Source organism: Dendronephthya gigantea, unplaced genomic scaffold, assembly GCF_004324835.1.
Source record: "Dendronephthya gigantea isolate DGI-Jeju-01 unplaced genomic scaffold, DenGig_1.0 000045F, whole genome shotgun sequence".
NCBI lineage: Eukaryota > Metazoa > Cnidaria > Anthozoa > Malacalcyonacea > Nephtheidae > Dendronephthya > Dendronephthya gigantea.
In genome coordinates, this window is record NW_021163055.1 from 98,595 (window position 1) to 113,397 (window position 14,803).

Here is a 14,803-nt window from a genome sequence, read left to right on the forward strand (position 1 = left end):
TTCGAGCTTGCCTTTGCACACTGCTCTGGCAAACACTTTATGATTCATGAAAATCTTTACTATAGACATAGTGAGATATTCTGTTGAAAATGGCTATGATATACAAGATGATTTCATTATTGTTGTTGTTTGTGCTCTATACATAAACGCCAGGTCTTTGTTTAGTGTTTGATTTATCATCGACTTCATCGTAAGGTTGAAAGTCTTCCGTTTCTTCAAACGTCCAGTCATTCTTATCAGAAACTTGACCTGATTTCTTTTGACGAGGCATACTTTCATATTGGTGTTCCTCCACGGAATCTACGAAAGGAGAAATGAAATTTGAACCGATATTTTCACCATAAACTAATTTGTGAACTAGGCAAGGCTGAAGCAAGTATATTACCAGGTGATTGTGAGGTTGAATTTGGCGAACCGGACGTGGCTAATACAAGTTTCATTCAAATTCCATAGCTTTTGCGAGAAAGCGAGTCGTACAATACATGAATAATGGTAGTCGCTTAACTCACTTTGCAGATGGAATGGATATGACAGTTAAAAACTTCTACTTACCTACAGCCAACGAGGACACAGTTTCTTTTGCTTCGCCGTTTCCAACAGTTTCATTCTGAACAACCCCAGCAGTTTCATCCATTTTTGCATCACTATTCGTCTTTGCTTCTCCCTCAACTTCGCCATTGGTTGCACCTTTCGCGGACTCAATCCTGTCTCTCGTTTGCTTTTCTCTGTCGACTTTCGTGTACGGATTTTCGTTCGCGCTGCCCTCCACCTGAATTCCACCATTGGCTAAACCGTCGTCTCCCGCCTCGGCTCTGTCTCGTTTCTGTTTCTCCTTGTCGACTTTCGTATACAACCGTTCCTTCTCGTCATCGCTCAACGCTGGTTGAACATGATGCGTGCCGCTTGGTTTAGCAAACTTCGATATGTTAGTCTCCTGTATAATATGATCCCCTTTCTTTACCGTGATCGTATAAGGCTCTATGTCATCCATCACAACGACGTTTGACACTTTTGCCTGTCCTATGGTTTCAACGGGGGGAGGGGTAGGGGCGGCGTCCTGCCTCGTTTGCCGACCCAGGGACATCGTTTTTCGCTCTGCATCACTTCGGGGCGACGAGGATCCAGGAAGACCTTCTGAGAAACTTCGCTGTCTGTCCATAACTGGTTCATCGTAAAGGTCTTCGTAATCCTCCTGGTTTGGTACGGATAATGCGGGGGATTTGATCGATTTTAACTTCGGATCTACACTCTCATATGCGTCCGACTGATTATCGTTGGCGGTTGGGTCCCCCTTTGCCTGGGCATTGAACACCTCACGGTCATCGACTGAGTCGTATAAATTAGTATCGTTCTCAGACGATTTCGTCTCGTCTTTTTTCGGTCCCTTCTTAACTTGGACAATTTCGTAATCGTCTTCGTCCAAATCCGAGGGTCTTTTGGGCAACTCTCTGTTCGTGAAACTGCGGCGGTCGCCACGAGTCAGCGCCGTGGTGTGTGGAAGTGGGGGACTGGGAAGGGCCGTGTTTTGCACCGGAGGACTGGGAAGGGCGGTGTTGGGAAGCGGGGGACTGGGAAGTGGTTGATCGTTGTCTGATTTCTTTTTTGATCTCTTTTTGTCCTTTTTGGACATCTTTGGCTCATCGTAAGCGTTCGAGTCGTCGGTGGTTTTTTTGAGTGAAAACCTTGTTTTGTGTTTGGAGGGTTTCTCTTCAACCCTTTCCGTAGGAGCTGTATGTGATCGCTTCGATCTCATATCTTTCTGACGATCCTTTTCTTTTCTTTTCGTTCTTTCTTTTTTCTTGCTATCGCTTCGTTTATCTTTCTTCGCTTCCTGCACGCTTGCATCCCCAACGTCGTTTCCCTTCTGCTCCAGATTATCCCCATCCTTCCCTCTCAGCTCATCGTTATCAACGTTTATCCCTTTATCTCCCGTCTCGACTTTGACATCGCCAGACTTTATTTTCCCCAACACGGCACCATCAACGCCGGTTTCGCCAGAGCCGGATGAGTTGACCTCTCCGACAGGTGGCGAGGAATGGTTCGAGTTGCTGTCTGTTGCTGGCACTGGGCTTTCCACTTTGATTTCCACCGATTCCACTTTTGTTTCTTGATGGTCGGGATTTTCCCTGCGAATAGTCTAAAATTCACAGAAGTATAACATAAAACCACTGGATCTTCAATCTCACGGAGGTGCTAATCATTGACTCATTTCTGACTGGCGCCTGACAGATCAAATTATTAGATCAAATTAAAGCCATTTGGGATTAGCTTAGCTGTGACTTTAAAAACTTAGTTCAGTCAGGTCGGTTTGTATAGGTTTTTTAAAGAAATACACGTCAAATTTTCCGTTCATGTCTGACTTTGAAACAGTAAGCGACGAAAGTGTGTTGAGTACGCCAGGATGGACATACCTCGACTTTTTCTGAGGATATGATTTCAACATTTGCAGAATTGCTGTCTCGGGCAACGCTTTCCTGGGAGCTTGGAGTAAATTATGGAACATAATATAAATATTTATAAATTGAAGAGGGAGCAAGGAGAATGATCTTGAAGTATGGATGCAGAAGGAAAGGTGGGTTGGAGACATGGGGTGGGACAAAGGGGGATGGATTGATATGGGTGGGATCAATTGTTGTGAAGTAAGGGATATGAGAGGATATGAGAGGGCATGAGAGGATATGAAGGTGGAGGGTGAGATGAGTTAGAGGAAGCGGGAAAGAAGTGAGGTGAAAGGGGTAGTAGAAAACTATTAAAGTTGAGGAGTGAGTTAGGCCTAGGTCAAATGTTGCTCTTCTCATCCAAATGAGCTCCAAACCAAATGCAAATGTGCTCAAACAAAGACATTCATTTGCATTAGGTTCGGTGAATGAAATGAGCGATGTTTGATCAAGGAAAAGGTGGGTGAATGACCTGAGACACTTGTAGGTGTAACGAAAGCAAGGTAAAATGTTTCTGGCATAGTAAGTTACTGGGGTGAAGGAGTGCTTCCTTCCTGTCAGGAGGGAGGGGGGGGGGAGATGCAATGCACTGGCTATTTATATTGCCATATTCAGTGCCAACATCTGTGAAATTAATTATATTTACCCAAAATTCTCAACCGTTAGGACATACTTCTTTTCGGTTTTTCCACATAAAGCAATGCAAACAACCACTACACAGAAAGCGAGAAAACTGAGCACAACGCTGTCTTTTTGATCCAGTAATGTATCCTTCTCATTGGAGTCAGTTTGAAACATCAACAGTTTCCTTTGGGTTGAATGAGCTTCGTCTAAAGATTTAACATTCATTTGGAAAATGAGCAGTACACAGAGTGAGTGAGTGAGTAAAGGTCTCTTTTCTGAGGTTTGAATTGCAACAAGAACGAGCTAAAGCAAGTTGATCTAATTCGGTATCTTGTTACCTCGCCTGTTTCAAATGGTATGTTGTATCATAATTATGCATTCAAAATTATTCTAGACACCTTGAATTGCTGCTCTTGAATGTTTAACAAAACAATGTTTGTTTAACAAGGGCTTGTGATTTTTTAGTGTAAAACTCCATTAGTTTGCAACTATTACAAAATTATTGGAAATCCAAGCCAGGGTTATTACGGTCTAAACCAACTTATTAACACTCACTACAAATGATCGTTCAAATCTACTTTACTTATAGTATATACATGTACTTAGAATCACTTTCGATTCTCTGTAATAAAAGCGTAAGTTATACCTTCCGGCCGTGTATGAATACCGATACACGAATTGCGAAGTTTGCATTTCACGGTAGCTGCGATACAAATTGGCAAAGGTTTTCTTTTGAACCATATCTAAGATTAAATTGGACATTGTGTCGATTGACTTCAGGAATTACACAACAATAATCTCATATTTAGCATTCCGATATCGCTTATAAGAGGAATTGAGTATATTCATTTAGACTATGATATATAATATAAAATATACAATAAACAAACACATACCACGACCGAGCGATCGTCAATATTTTGCTTGTAAAACGCAGCATTTTCCTTCAAAATTAGCTCGCAATTTTTCGGAAACTGCACCAAACGCACGCCTCTGTATAACGTGTTTATAGACAATGAATTCGCATCATTTAACGTTTTTAACACTCTCCTCGTAGGAAAACACATTTGAAGCCTCGTTAACTGTTTTAGGTAGCCAGAGCTCGACCGATGTGCAGTCGCAACGTTTTAGAGTCGCAACACTTCCGTCTTGCTGAAGCTTGTAGGAGAAAATACAAAACGGCAGCGATGTAAAAGCAAGCGCCAAGATATAGAAATTTAATCCACGTAGCCCCATCGATTACCCGTTAGCATGTCCAAGCCATAATATCATGTCAAACTCTGTGTGATTTTAATTGAAGTTGATCGTCCCTTGGCCACAAATTTGAAAGAAAACACAGCGAAACTTGAGACAAACTTTGCATTTGTATCAAACTATTGTGGCCTGTGGGTGTTTTCTTAAGGCTTATTTATACCGGAAAAGGTTACCAAAGCGGAAGTCGAAATCATTAATTATTTTGTACGTGTGCTATTTCATCCACACTTGAAAGGAATTTATCAAACTACTTTCGTGTTTTTCCTTTTTGAAAACCAAACATTTCTTTTGCAAAGTTCTTTTTTGTCTGCGACTCTGCGACAACTTTTCCGAGAATTATGTTTATTTTTCTGGCGTACTTTATGTAAGCAAGGCTAAGCGTACTTAGACAGGCGTGGTTTTGTTTTTGGACAGCCACGTGGGCGTGTTAAAGTCAAACCCTTTCGTTTCTTTCTCATTTACGGGAGATTTGCCAATAGACAGAGTTACCACTTTCTTTCGGTGTCCGCTCATGACAATCAACGTTTAGACGTTGTATGGAGTGCCTTAAAAGGGAACAATGAATTTTCTCAAATTGCAGAATAATTGGGTGAGGTGGAACAAAAATCTCGTATAGACGCATCGATTTGTGTGGCAGTTTTAGATGATTGTTTAATGACATTCGAAATATGCGTAGCAATCGTTAACTTACACCATTATCATCCAGGAAAATCTGCCCAACAATTTGCTATTATCTTAAGCGTAAATTGAGACTTTCGAACCTACATTCCAAAAGGTGACAAGGTGACAGCCATTGAACCTTGAGAACTTCCTTTTATTTTATGAGAACGCCCTTCCTTATTCGGGGTATTTTTGTAACTATATTTAGAAATATAGAGGGGTGTTTTGCTTGGAATTACTGTAACAAGGAATTTAGAAGAATTAATCTCCTGTGTCAAGGGAGAAGAGTAAAAGACCCTTATGTCCTATATTTACCTCAGTGAAACAAAAGTCGTTGCGTGACTGGAAAAGGTTTTGGTATATTTTCATTGCGCATGCGGTAATCGCAAAACCTGAACAAACAAAGTGTTCTGTTTTAGGTAAGTAGATATGAAGTATCCTCACTCGTAGCGTCGCTTTCATTTCGCGCACTGCACGGCAGGCTCGTTTCTTTTTCACATGTGGTTTTTTGTGCTGAAATTTCAAAATGTCTAGTGCTCCAACTGCAGCCGAACTTATAAGCGTTGGCGGCGAAAGAACGACCGGTGCTTCGGTCAGAACACAAAATGGTAAGCATCGAGTCTTGTGCTATCCCGATCTCGGGTTTTTGTTGCTTGTATAACTTTGTTTTTTGTTTTTTTTCTACGTAGTCATGGCTGTGTCGGCTATAGCAAATATTGTCAAAAGTTCTTTGGGCCCGGTGGGGTTGGATAAAATGCTCGTAGATGATGTTGGGGTAAGAATAAACTAAAGAAAGAAGTCGCTTAAATGTGTTTTAGTGTACAAATGTGTACAAATTCAGTTCAGGTTAATATCATGCAGTTATAAGTTATTTCTGTACAAGTACAAGTATTTGATGTCGCATCATTTGGGCAGGGCGGGTTTTCCTTTCGAGTTTTTTGTTTATTCAATGTTTGTCATAACTTTTGCATAAGATGAGAAAATATTGAAATCTCCTATTAAAAACAATTCCCAGTAGTTACATTTCACTTACTACCAGGGACAAGCTGAAAAGTTTCCAGAAAACGTCAGGTCTATATTTTCTGAGGTTTATTCATAAAATTTGCAACAATATTTTTGACTATCTTTGGTTCATACCATGCCTTGGTACAGTATAAATACCATATACATACAGTAGACCTGCTCCACTCTGGAACCGTTCAGGGTTGGTAATTATAAGTTACTGAATAAATAAGCCAAACATTGTTATTGGTGGCACTTTGATACCTTTGTTTTAAACAAAGAAAATAAATGTTATGTTAATAAATTTGGCTTATTTATTCATAAAATCTACCAACTCTGAATCGTTTGAGTTCCTTCCTTCATACATATCCGGAATATCCCATTAGACACCATTGTTGACCATGACTTTGGTTGATTAATGTGATCAATGATATACAACTCCTGTTTTATAAAAAATCTTTAGAGCATCACGGTATTACATTCTTGTTGTTGCTTTTAGGATGTGACCGTAACCAATGATGGTGCTACCATACTAAAGTTACTTGAGGTTGAGCACCCTGCTGCAAAGGTTTTGTGCGAGCTGGCTGACTTACAAGACCAAGAGGTTGGCGACGGTACAACTTCAGTTGTAATATTAGCTGCTGAATTGCTAAAAAATGCCGAAGATCTGGTTAAGGCTAAAATTCATCCTACCTCAATAATCAGTGGATACAGACTTGCATGCAAGTAAGTTTGTTGAAAAAGTTTGTCTCATTTTGTAAAATCATCATGGCCAGAGCTTAGCAATCGCTAAAGGTCCACACAATCTAATTTTGTGGTATCAAATTCTCGTCTGATCTATGAAATGTATTCTGTTATTGATAAAGCTGTAATTGCATTGGCTTTAGTTAATTTGTTCTCTATGGACTTTGCATTGTATGTACATAATGGCTCAATATTGGACATAAGTCAACAGACTATAACATCAGAAGTGAATTGGATCCAATGAATTGAACAGTGAGCTAGAACAGACCTTTAGATAGACATCAAGATGAACATAATTTTTTCAACAGGGAAGCATGTAAGTACATCAATGAACATATGACCATTGGTGTTGATGAGCTTGGAGAAGATTCTATTGTAAGTGCAGCAAAGACCGCTATGTCTTCTAAATTGATTGGGCCAGATGGTGATTTCTTTGGTAAGATGGTCGTTGATGCTGTCATGGCTATAAAAAGGGAGACGAAAGGCGATGTGAAGTATCCAATAAAGTCCATCAATGTACTAAAAGCTCATGGAGCCAGTGCTCGAGAGAGTATGTTGGTCAGCGGTTATGCTTTGAACTGTACCATTGCATCACAAGGTAAATAATTTCTCTGGTTGTTAACCCATTCCCGGTAGCTTACAATCCACCCAGATCTGCCCTACTTCAGTAAACGAATTAATAACAAAACTATCATCTTTTCTCTCATCATCCTTTTTTCTAGCAATGCCTAAGAAAGTAAGCAATGCTAAGATTGCTTGCCTGGATTTTAGTTTACAAAAAGCTAAGATGCAACTTGGTGTGAGTGTTGTGGTTGAGGATCCTGATAAACTTGAAGCAATAAGAAAGAGGTCGAAAAAATTTGTTTTCATTTAATGTTGGGTTTAGCAATAAATGCAAGCCTGAGTTACTCAAGTCAAATTTTGATGCCTTTTAGAGAGTCTGACATAACTAAAGAGAGAATTGAAAAGATCCTTGCAACTGGAGCAAATGTTGTTCTTGTTAGTGGTGGTATTGATGATCTTTGTTTGAAATATTTTGTCGAAGCTGGGGCGATGGCTATAAGACGTTGTAAAAAACAAGATCTTAAAAGAATTGCACGTGCAACAGGAGGTGAGCTGCTCATAGATATCAGTAGTATGACTTGATGGATATACTACATTCTTTCAACAAAGGTTTCATGTCTTCTTGATTTTCTTTTTCATACAAAATTTATGCACAAAGTATGCTTAACTGTATGAAACATGGTAAATTATGTGTGGGTAGTTGGATTAGAGTTATTTTTTCAGACTAAACCAGAAGTAGCCTGTGACCAAAATGTAATGTTATCTTTTCTAGCAACAATGGTGCTGACATTGACAAACTTGGAAGGGGAAGAAAGTTTTGATGCTAGTATGTTAGGACAGGCTGAGGAAGTTACACAGGAGAGAATCTCTGATGATGAACTTGTTCTTATCAAAGGGTAGGTTTGCTGATTTAGATGAGGATGCTGGAGCCTTCCATTTAGTTTTTTTTGTTTACTATGGATTAATTCACTAAAACTTTATAATATTGAACCTTACTCTTATTTTATTCAGTCCAAAAGCAAGGTCTGCAGCATCTATCATTCTTCGTGGAGCAAATGACTTCATGTTGGATGAGATGGAAAGATCGCTCCATGACGCATTGTGTGTGGTGAAACGTGTTTTAGATTCAAAGAAAGTTGTTCCTGGAGGAGGGGCTGTGGAAGCTGCTCTATCAATATACTTAGAAAACTTTGCTACCTCTCTTGTAAGTTGAAATGCAATTGTTTTCTAATAAAATGAGCTGGTGAAAAGTGCTATCCTACTATGTAATGAAATTTTGACCTATGGTATGACTTGCTTCTCAATAACTTACTGATCTTTTTGTGAATTCTAGGGATCAAGAGAGCAGTTAGCTATAGCAGAGTTTGCAAACTCACTGTTAGTCATACCGAAAACATTGGCTGTAAATGCAGCCAAGGATTCTACTGAATTGGTTGCAAAACTTAGAGCATATCATAATACATCACAAACAAACAACGATAAAGTGAACTTTAAATGGTAAGTTTTGTCATCTGTAAAAGGAATTTTGTGTTACCTGTGATGGTCTTCATCAACTAATACTAGAACTTAAACCTTTCTATTTTTTAATAGGATGGGTTTGGACCTAGTTGAAGGCAGCATTCGCGACAGCAAGAATGCTGGTGTACTAGAGCCAGTGGTTTGCAAAGTAAAATCCCTTAAGTTTGCTACGGAGGCAGCCATAACTATACTACGTATTGATGATATGATAAAACTGGATAAAAAACAAGAGGAACCAGCTGGTAGGTCTTATCAGGATGCTGTTCGTGGAGGACATCTTTGAAACAGGTAGAAAACTAGAAGTTATATTAAAGTGTAAATCTTGATATCTCTGCAGTGATTGCATTAACAGAAAACTTAAGACATCTCCTGAAATATTTTTATGTGAGCAATATTTAAAATAAGCATAATAAAACTGGAACCAAAAGTCTGTTAGTTTTTTAAACTTGCATAACATAAGTGCAAAATAATGAAAACCAAGACAAAATATTGAAATCAATGCTTCTCCATAGACTACATTAGTCCATTGAAGGCATACCATATCATTTATACATACATGTTAACATTTTCATACTACCTACACACATAGGTATTGTTATAATTTATCATTTGTTCCAATCTTTGTTTTTCCCAATAGTTTTATTATATTTCCATACACTAGCTTTTATATTTTTATCATTTGTTCACATCTTCGGCATGAGTCCATTTAGGTTTTCGTTTTTCAATGAAGGCTTTAATTCCTTCATTGCCATCTTCCAATTTTAAATTATCAACCATTACTTTGCCAGCTATTCTGTAACAAACAGAAATTAAATCATTAGTAGTCTCATGGTCTTATTACATGCAGGTCCATTTAAACTGTTTGGCATAGGTATGCATTTAGAAAGTGAACATTAAACCACTTTACCTGTACGCCTCGTCTCTTTCTTGTGTGATCTGTTTATAGTAACATTTCTTGCCTATGGCTACCACAGGCTGACTTGTTGTGCAAATCTGCTCTGCTAGTTTCATTGTCTGAAGATAAGAGTATTCAATATTTATACGTTTTAAGAGTATGCAATATTTAAGTTGGCCAAAGTCCTTGCACAAATGCTTTCACATGCAGATTTGTGAATACCTCTGACTCCAAGTCTTCCTCTGGGACCACTTTATTGATCAAACCATAGCGGAATGCATCTATCGATTGCAAGATTTATGTATTCATAATTGATAGAAAATTTGTGCGCAGCATGTCTCTATACATTGGAATTGGAGCCTTGTGAACTCCAAGTAACACTTTACCTTCAGCTGAAATTGGTTTTCCGGTGAACAGCATTTCCATTGTGATTTTATGAGGGACAGCTCTGCCAAGAGCAACAGCTGGCGTTGAACAGAATAGGCCAATGTTTATACTGCATAATGAATAGGAAAAGAGTTGGCAATAGTAGTTCAATATACGTATGCATTTTTTTCTGTTTTGCTTATTCACAATTGGAATTGACTATAGGAGTTTTACATCTCTTTTGTAAGCTAAGAAAACGTTTCCTACCCCGGAGTAGCAAAGTGTGTGTTTGTTGCAGCCACAGCCATATCGCAGCTGGCAACTAGTTGACAACCAGCTGCTGTTGCCAAACCTAGTAAGACACACAATATCATTGAAGGGTAGAAATTGATTAGTAAATTTTATCAATCAAGCAATTAAGGTGGCTCCCTACAGTTTTAAGAATATTGAAATCTTGTTGTTTTGATTTAAAATTTTAGCACGAGATTTCTTCGTAAGTATAAGAAATTTCCCATATATATTAACCAACATTCTAACAGTCAGAAATTGCCCATAAGCATGACGTCATCACCGTTGTTATGGTAACAATGGCGATTCAATATGGCCGACATTTTACCTATTCACGCATTTTACTCGAAAACAAGTTCGGTTACCCCAATTTTTTATTTTATAAAAAGTTTTCTTACAAAAAAATGGGAAATTTGAGCAAGTTTAAAAAAATTCTGTGGAGCCAAAAAAATTCTATAATGAAAAATCACGTTTTTTCATTTTTAATAATTTTGGCTCCATAGAATTTTTTTTAACTGGTTCATATTTTCCATTTTTTTGTAAGAAAAACTTTTTATAAAATAAAAAATTGGGGTAACCGAACTCGTTTTCGAGTAAAATGCATGAATAGGTAAAATGTCGGCCATATTGAATCGCCATTGTTACCATAACAACGGTAATGACGTCATGCTTATGGGTAATTTCTGACTGTTAGAGTGTTGGTTAATATATATGGGAAATTTCTTTTCCTTACCAAGAAATCTCGTGCTAAAATTTTAAATCAAAACCACAGGTTTTCAATATTTCAAAAAATTGTAGGGAGCCACCTTAATACCTTTCACTTGAGCAATAACTGGTATTGGCATATCCTGTATGAAACAAAATAATTTGTCAAGTGATACATCATTTGGCAAACACTACTTGGTTACTTAACCAAGGTGTAACATATTACAGAGTCTGAGCTGATTGTTAAAAATATTGTGAACAGTGGCCAATTTTACTTTTGAAATTATATTACCTGTATTAGTGACATAACTTCGCTGCATTTGTCAAAAATTTCTTTATGGTATGAGCTTCCAGTCTGCCTAGTCTGAATGCAGAGTTGTACTTAGGCAAGTTTCATATGGAAATGCTACATTAATGACTGCAGAGTTTTGAAGTTGTTTAATTTTTTATACCAGTTCCTTCAGATCATGACCAGATGAAAATACTGGACCATTGGCCGATATTATCACAACTTGTGTTTTTCTTTCGACATTTTCCAACAAGTTATTTTCAATGCATGCCAACATTTCAAGTGAAAGTGCATTTCTAGAAACACAGAAATACTCTTGTCTATGTTTTTATTAAACCTGAATGACATTGAATGGTATCGGCAAATTAAAAGCTTTGTGGACCAAGGGATGTAGATGTACCTAGAAACTGGGCAAAGGAGGTAGGGGTGGTTTTAAAGTCACTTTAACTTCTTCCCTCCCCCACTTATGTGGTCATGTCCAGCTGAAGTTATTAGAGGTGATTTGTTTGATAAACTGCAGTGAAGTCACAAATGACACTTGAAATTGTAACAAATTAAATTTGTTACTTTTGTAATGTAACAAGTTATATACCTTTTCTTTGGGTTATTTAAAACAATTTTCCCCACTCTGTTCTCAAAGCTGGCAAGGGTGAGGGTGGACTCTTTAGCGTTCGCAGTAAATGCGCCACTGAAACTTCGGCTTATAACCTGGTGTTTTGAAAAAACAATTTAAAACAATGAAATACGAATTAGTATAACTTGCAGCTAGAAGGCTTGTATGCACTTTTCCGCAGCAAAATTTACAGATATTTACATTGCATTTTCTTGAATGTCTTAAAAAAGTTTGCACACTATAGTTGAGAGTCGCCATTTTATTTTACATAACACACACTAGGTCACTAGCAGGGGGGGACATGTTCATTGTATAAACATGATTGGAATTGTTGGAATTAGTTTCACTTTTTGCGTTTAAATATATGGACATTAGTCATTTTAATGACATTAATTTTTAATTCTTTTCAAATAAAAAAACACCCAATCTTTCTACACAACTTTGTGGCTACTTTTAATTTTGAGAAAGTAAAAAAAATGTTATTTTTGTCGCGATTTAGTTTAGTGGTTAATGGTAAAATATTTAAGCTCCCTGTTTTTGTACCCACCCGCTAGGGAGGGTGAATTAGAAAAATTTGGAAAATGTAAATAGTTTGTTTGTTTTTTTACTTCTTTTTATGCTAAACAAATAAATTTACAGCCAGTCTTTTGGTGGTTAGGAAGTTAGACTACAATTGTGCTTGAGTTTCATTTTATAGTTTATTTTCTACTTTTCCAATATGCATTGAGCAAGCACAGTTTGCTCCCGTTAGAACAATAGTCCAATTATCAAGCAGTTTCTGTATTTCTTGTCAATTTTGAACAGAGAACTTCGCAGTTCGCAAGTCCGCCTCCACGGCCTACGTCATGTCATTCCTGTGTACTTCCTTGTCAATATTAGAAAGTCAAATATTTTTTAGCTGTTGCATGGTATTATTTATGCTGCAGCTTGCGAATACAGAATCTATTTGAAATTTCGAGTACAATTTTTCAATTTGATACAAATTTGCTTCTTGCCAAAGAATTCGGAATATCTACAATGGCTTCTGACTTGTGGACGCTGCAAAACCCTGTCTTTGCGTTTTACTCGTTCTGTGCCTCCGTATTGCTGTTCAAAACATTAATTATGTCTATTTACACGGGACGTACAAGACACAAGTATAAGGTAATACTTTGAATTTGTGTTGCATTTGAACTATTTTATGGGCTGGTATAAATGGTGTAAATCTATGAAAATTTCTAAGAATACTCAACTATGTCAAAAATAAGCCAAATATAATTTATGCCAAACACAAGGACTGCTTTATATTAGGAGAGCTTAAAATCTTAAGCTGAGCAGAGTATTAACGTTTTAGATGATTCCATTTGTGCTTTTATTGTGCAAACCATCAATATTTACAACAGAATTTAAAACTGATTCAATATATTGGAAATGCATCAAAGCGATACGTCGTAAACGTTTTTAAATTGAAACAGCTTGAACCCAATGTTTATATAATTTTGCCATATTTGCGTATTCAAATTCAAAAGGAAGAACAATCGCCTCCACGTTTGAGATAAAAAACTGCCAATGGCTAGCAGACTTTGATTTTTGAACCACTTATGTATAGAGCTTTTCCTGGCCAGAGGATAATGTGATGCATGGAATAAAAGAAGAGGTGAAGCCACCTCACCCTGCTGTGGAACGAATTCGCAGGTCTGTTGTATAAACATAACAAGTGCTTAACTGGTGGGCGGGAAAAGAGACCTCCAACATTTACTTCAATGGCATTCACAATTAAACTATTAGAGCATGCACAGGTGTAGGAATGCACGGGGCTAAACTTGAGCGATGGTGTTACCATAGACAATCCAGAAGAGTGAGAAGACAATGTCTTCTGGATTGTCTATGGTATTACCAAGAGATGACTTACAATGGCATAAGGTGCTCATATCTACACTTCCAAATATATCTACACTTCCAAAACTGCTAAATATTAGGTAGAAACGTTTCATATAATCAATTCTCACACAACTGTTAAACCCCAGTAGAAGCAAAATAGGCAATCAATACTGCTTTCTGTATTTATATTGTGTTTTCTAGTTGTCACCGAAATGATCTTGAAAACATTGTGCCATTCTGCATAATTGGTCTTCTTTACACCTTGACAAATCCCTCTCTGCTGACAGCGAGGTTACTTTTTGGTGCATATACAGTGGCTCGTTTATTTCACACAGTTGTCTTTGTGAAGCTACATCTGCAGCCTTATCGTTTCTTTTCCTTTTTGTTTTCCTATTTCATTACTTTTGTTCTGCTCATTTCCTTTTTTATACATGTACTGAGTTATATCTAGTGTAGCTCTACTGCTACCAAATTACTGTTGAGTTCTTGAGCATGAATATACCAAATGTTCTTCGCTAAATGAAAGTAATTTTTGATACTTAAGATCATGATAATTAACCTACTGGGTTTTCTATTAGGGGGCTAATTTAATTAGATCAATAAAATCATTCATAATTTTTTCCAAAATCCAGAGAAATTAGGCGATGAAATGAAGACATATCTTAGACAATAATATATTAATTTGATATTAATATTAATAGTGTGAGTACTAATATCTAGAGATTTTTGAAATAGATTTATTTTTAGTAATCTAAATATCTAACAATTGAAATACCAATGTGTTCTATTTTTGTACCCACTATGGGAGGGTAATTTGGGTAAAGTCAATAAAAATTTAAGTCAATACAGCCAATAAATATTTAAATTCACCTCTGAAAATAGACATTTTATTTTAAACTCCCCCTCACTTATCAACACTGAACAGCTGTAAACTTTTACAGCCAATCTTTGACGTTAGACTCAATAGACTGACTGACTAAGTC

General features: G+C 37.3%; 4 protein-coding genes across 4 annotated transcripts; 2 read left to right on the plus strand and 2 right to left on the minus strand.

Moving 5' to 3' along the window:
* Positions 1–29: 29 nt before the first annotated feature.
* Positions 30–4,106, minus strand: LOC114527602 (serine/arginine repetitive matrix protein 1-like). The gene is made up of 6 exons (XM_028549301.1): positions 3,959–4,106; positions 3,709–3,805; positions 3,085–3,268; positions 2,412–2,481; positions 553–2,137; positions 30–300 (listed from the first exon to the last, which is right to left on the minus strand). The coding sequence occupies exons 3-6, from the start codon at positions 3,234–3,236 to the stop codon at positions 137–139; spliced, it is 1,971 nt and encodes a 656-aa protein (XP_028405102.1). The 5' UTR covers positions 3,237–3,268; positions 3,709–3,805; positions 3,959–4,106; the 3' UTR covers positions 30–136.
* A 1,362-nt stretch (positions 4,107–5,468) lies between these two features.
* Positions 5,469–9,247, plus strand: LOC114527581 (T-complex protein 1 subunit alpha-like). The gene is made up of 10 exons (XM_028549274.1): positions 5,469–5,584; positions 5,666–5,751; positions 6,478–6,704; positions 7,031–7,320; positions 7,445–7,571; positions 7,658–7,833; positions 8,059–8,182; positions 8,298–8,490; positions 8,620–8,783; positions 8,877–9,247. The coding sequence occupies exons 1-10, from the start codon at positions 5,503–5,505 to the stop codon at positions 9,085–9,087; spliced, it is 1,680 nt and encodes a 559-aa protein (XP_028405075.1). The 5' UTR covers positions 5,469–5,502; the 3' UTR covers positions 9,088–9,247.
* Positions 9,248–9,293: 46 nt separating this feature from the next.
* On the minus strand, positions 9,294–12,238 carry LOC114527582 (enoyl-CoA hydratase domain-containing protein 3, mitochondrial-like). Its single transcript, XM_028549275.1, has 10 exons — positions 12,162–12,238; positions 11,940–12,055; positions 11,511–11,643; positions 11,351–11,422; positions 11,168–11,201; positions 10,333–10,417; positions 10,086–10,195; positions 9,922–9,980; positions 9,712–9,818; positions 9,294–9,597 (listed from the first exon to the last, which is right to left on the minus strand). The coding sequence occupies exons 1-10, from the start codon at positions 12,216–12,218 to the stop codon at positions 9,480–9,482; spliced, it is 891 nt and encodes a 296-aa protein (XP_028405076.1). The 5' UTR covers positions 12,219–12,238; the 3' UTR covers positions 9,294–9,479.
* A 604-nt stretch (positions 12,239–12,842) lies between these two features.
* On the plus strand, positions 12,843–14,589 carry LOC114527606 (microsomal glutathione S-transferase 1-like). Its single transcript, XM_028549304.1, has 3 exons — positions 12,843–13,103; positions 13,549–13,634; positions 14,022–14,589. The coding sequence occupies exons 1-3, from the start codon at positions 12,978–12,980 to the stop codon at positions 14,269–14,271; spliced, it is 462 nt and encodes a 153-aa protein (XP_028405105.1). The 5' UTR covers positions 12,843–12,977; the 3' UTR covers positions 14,272–14,589.
* The last annotated feature ends 214 nt before the right edge of the window (positions 14,590–14,803 follow it).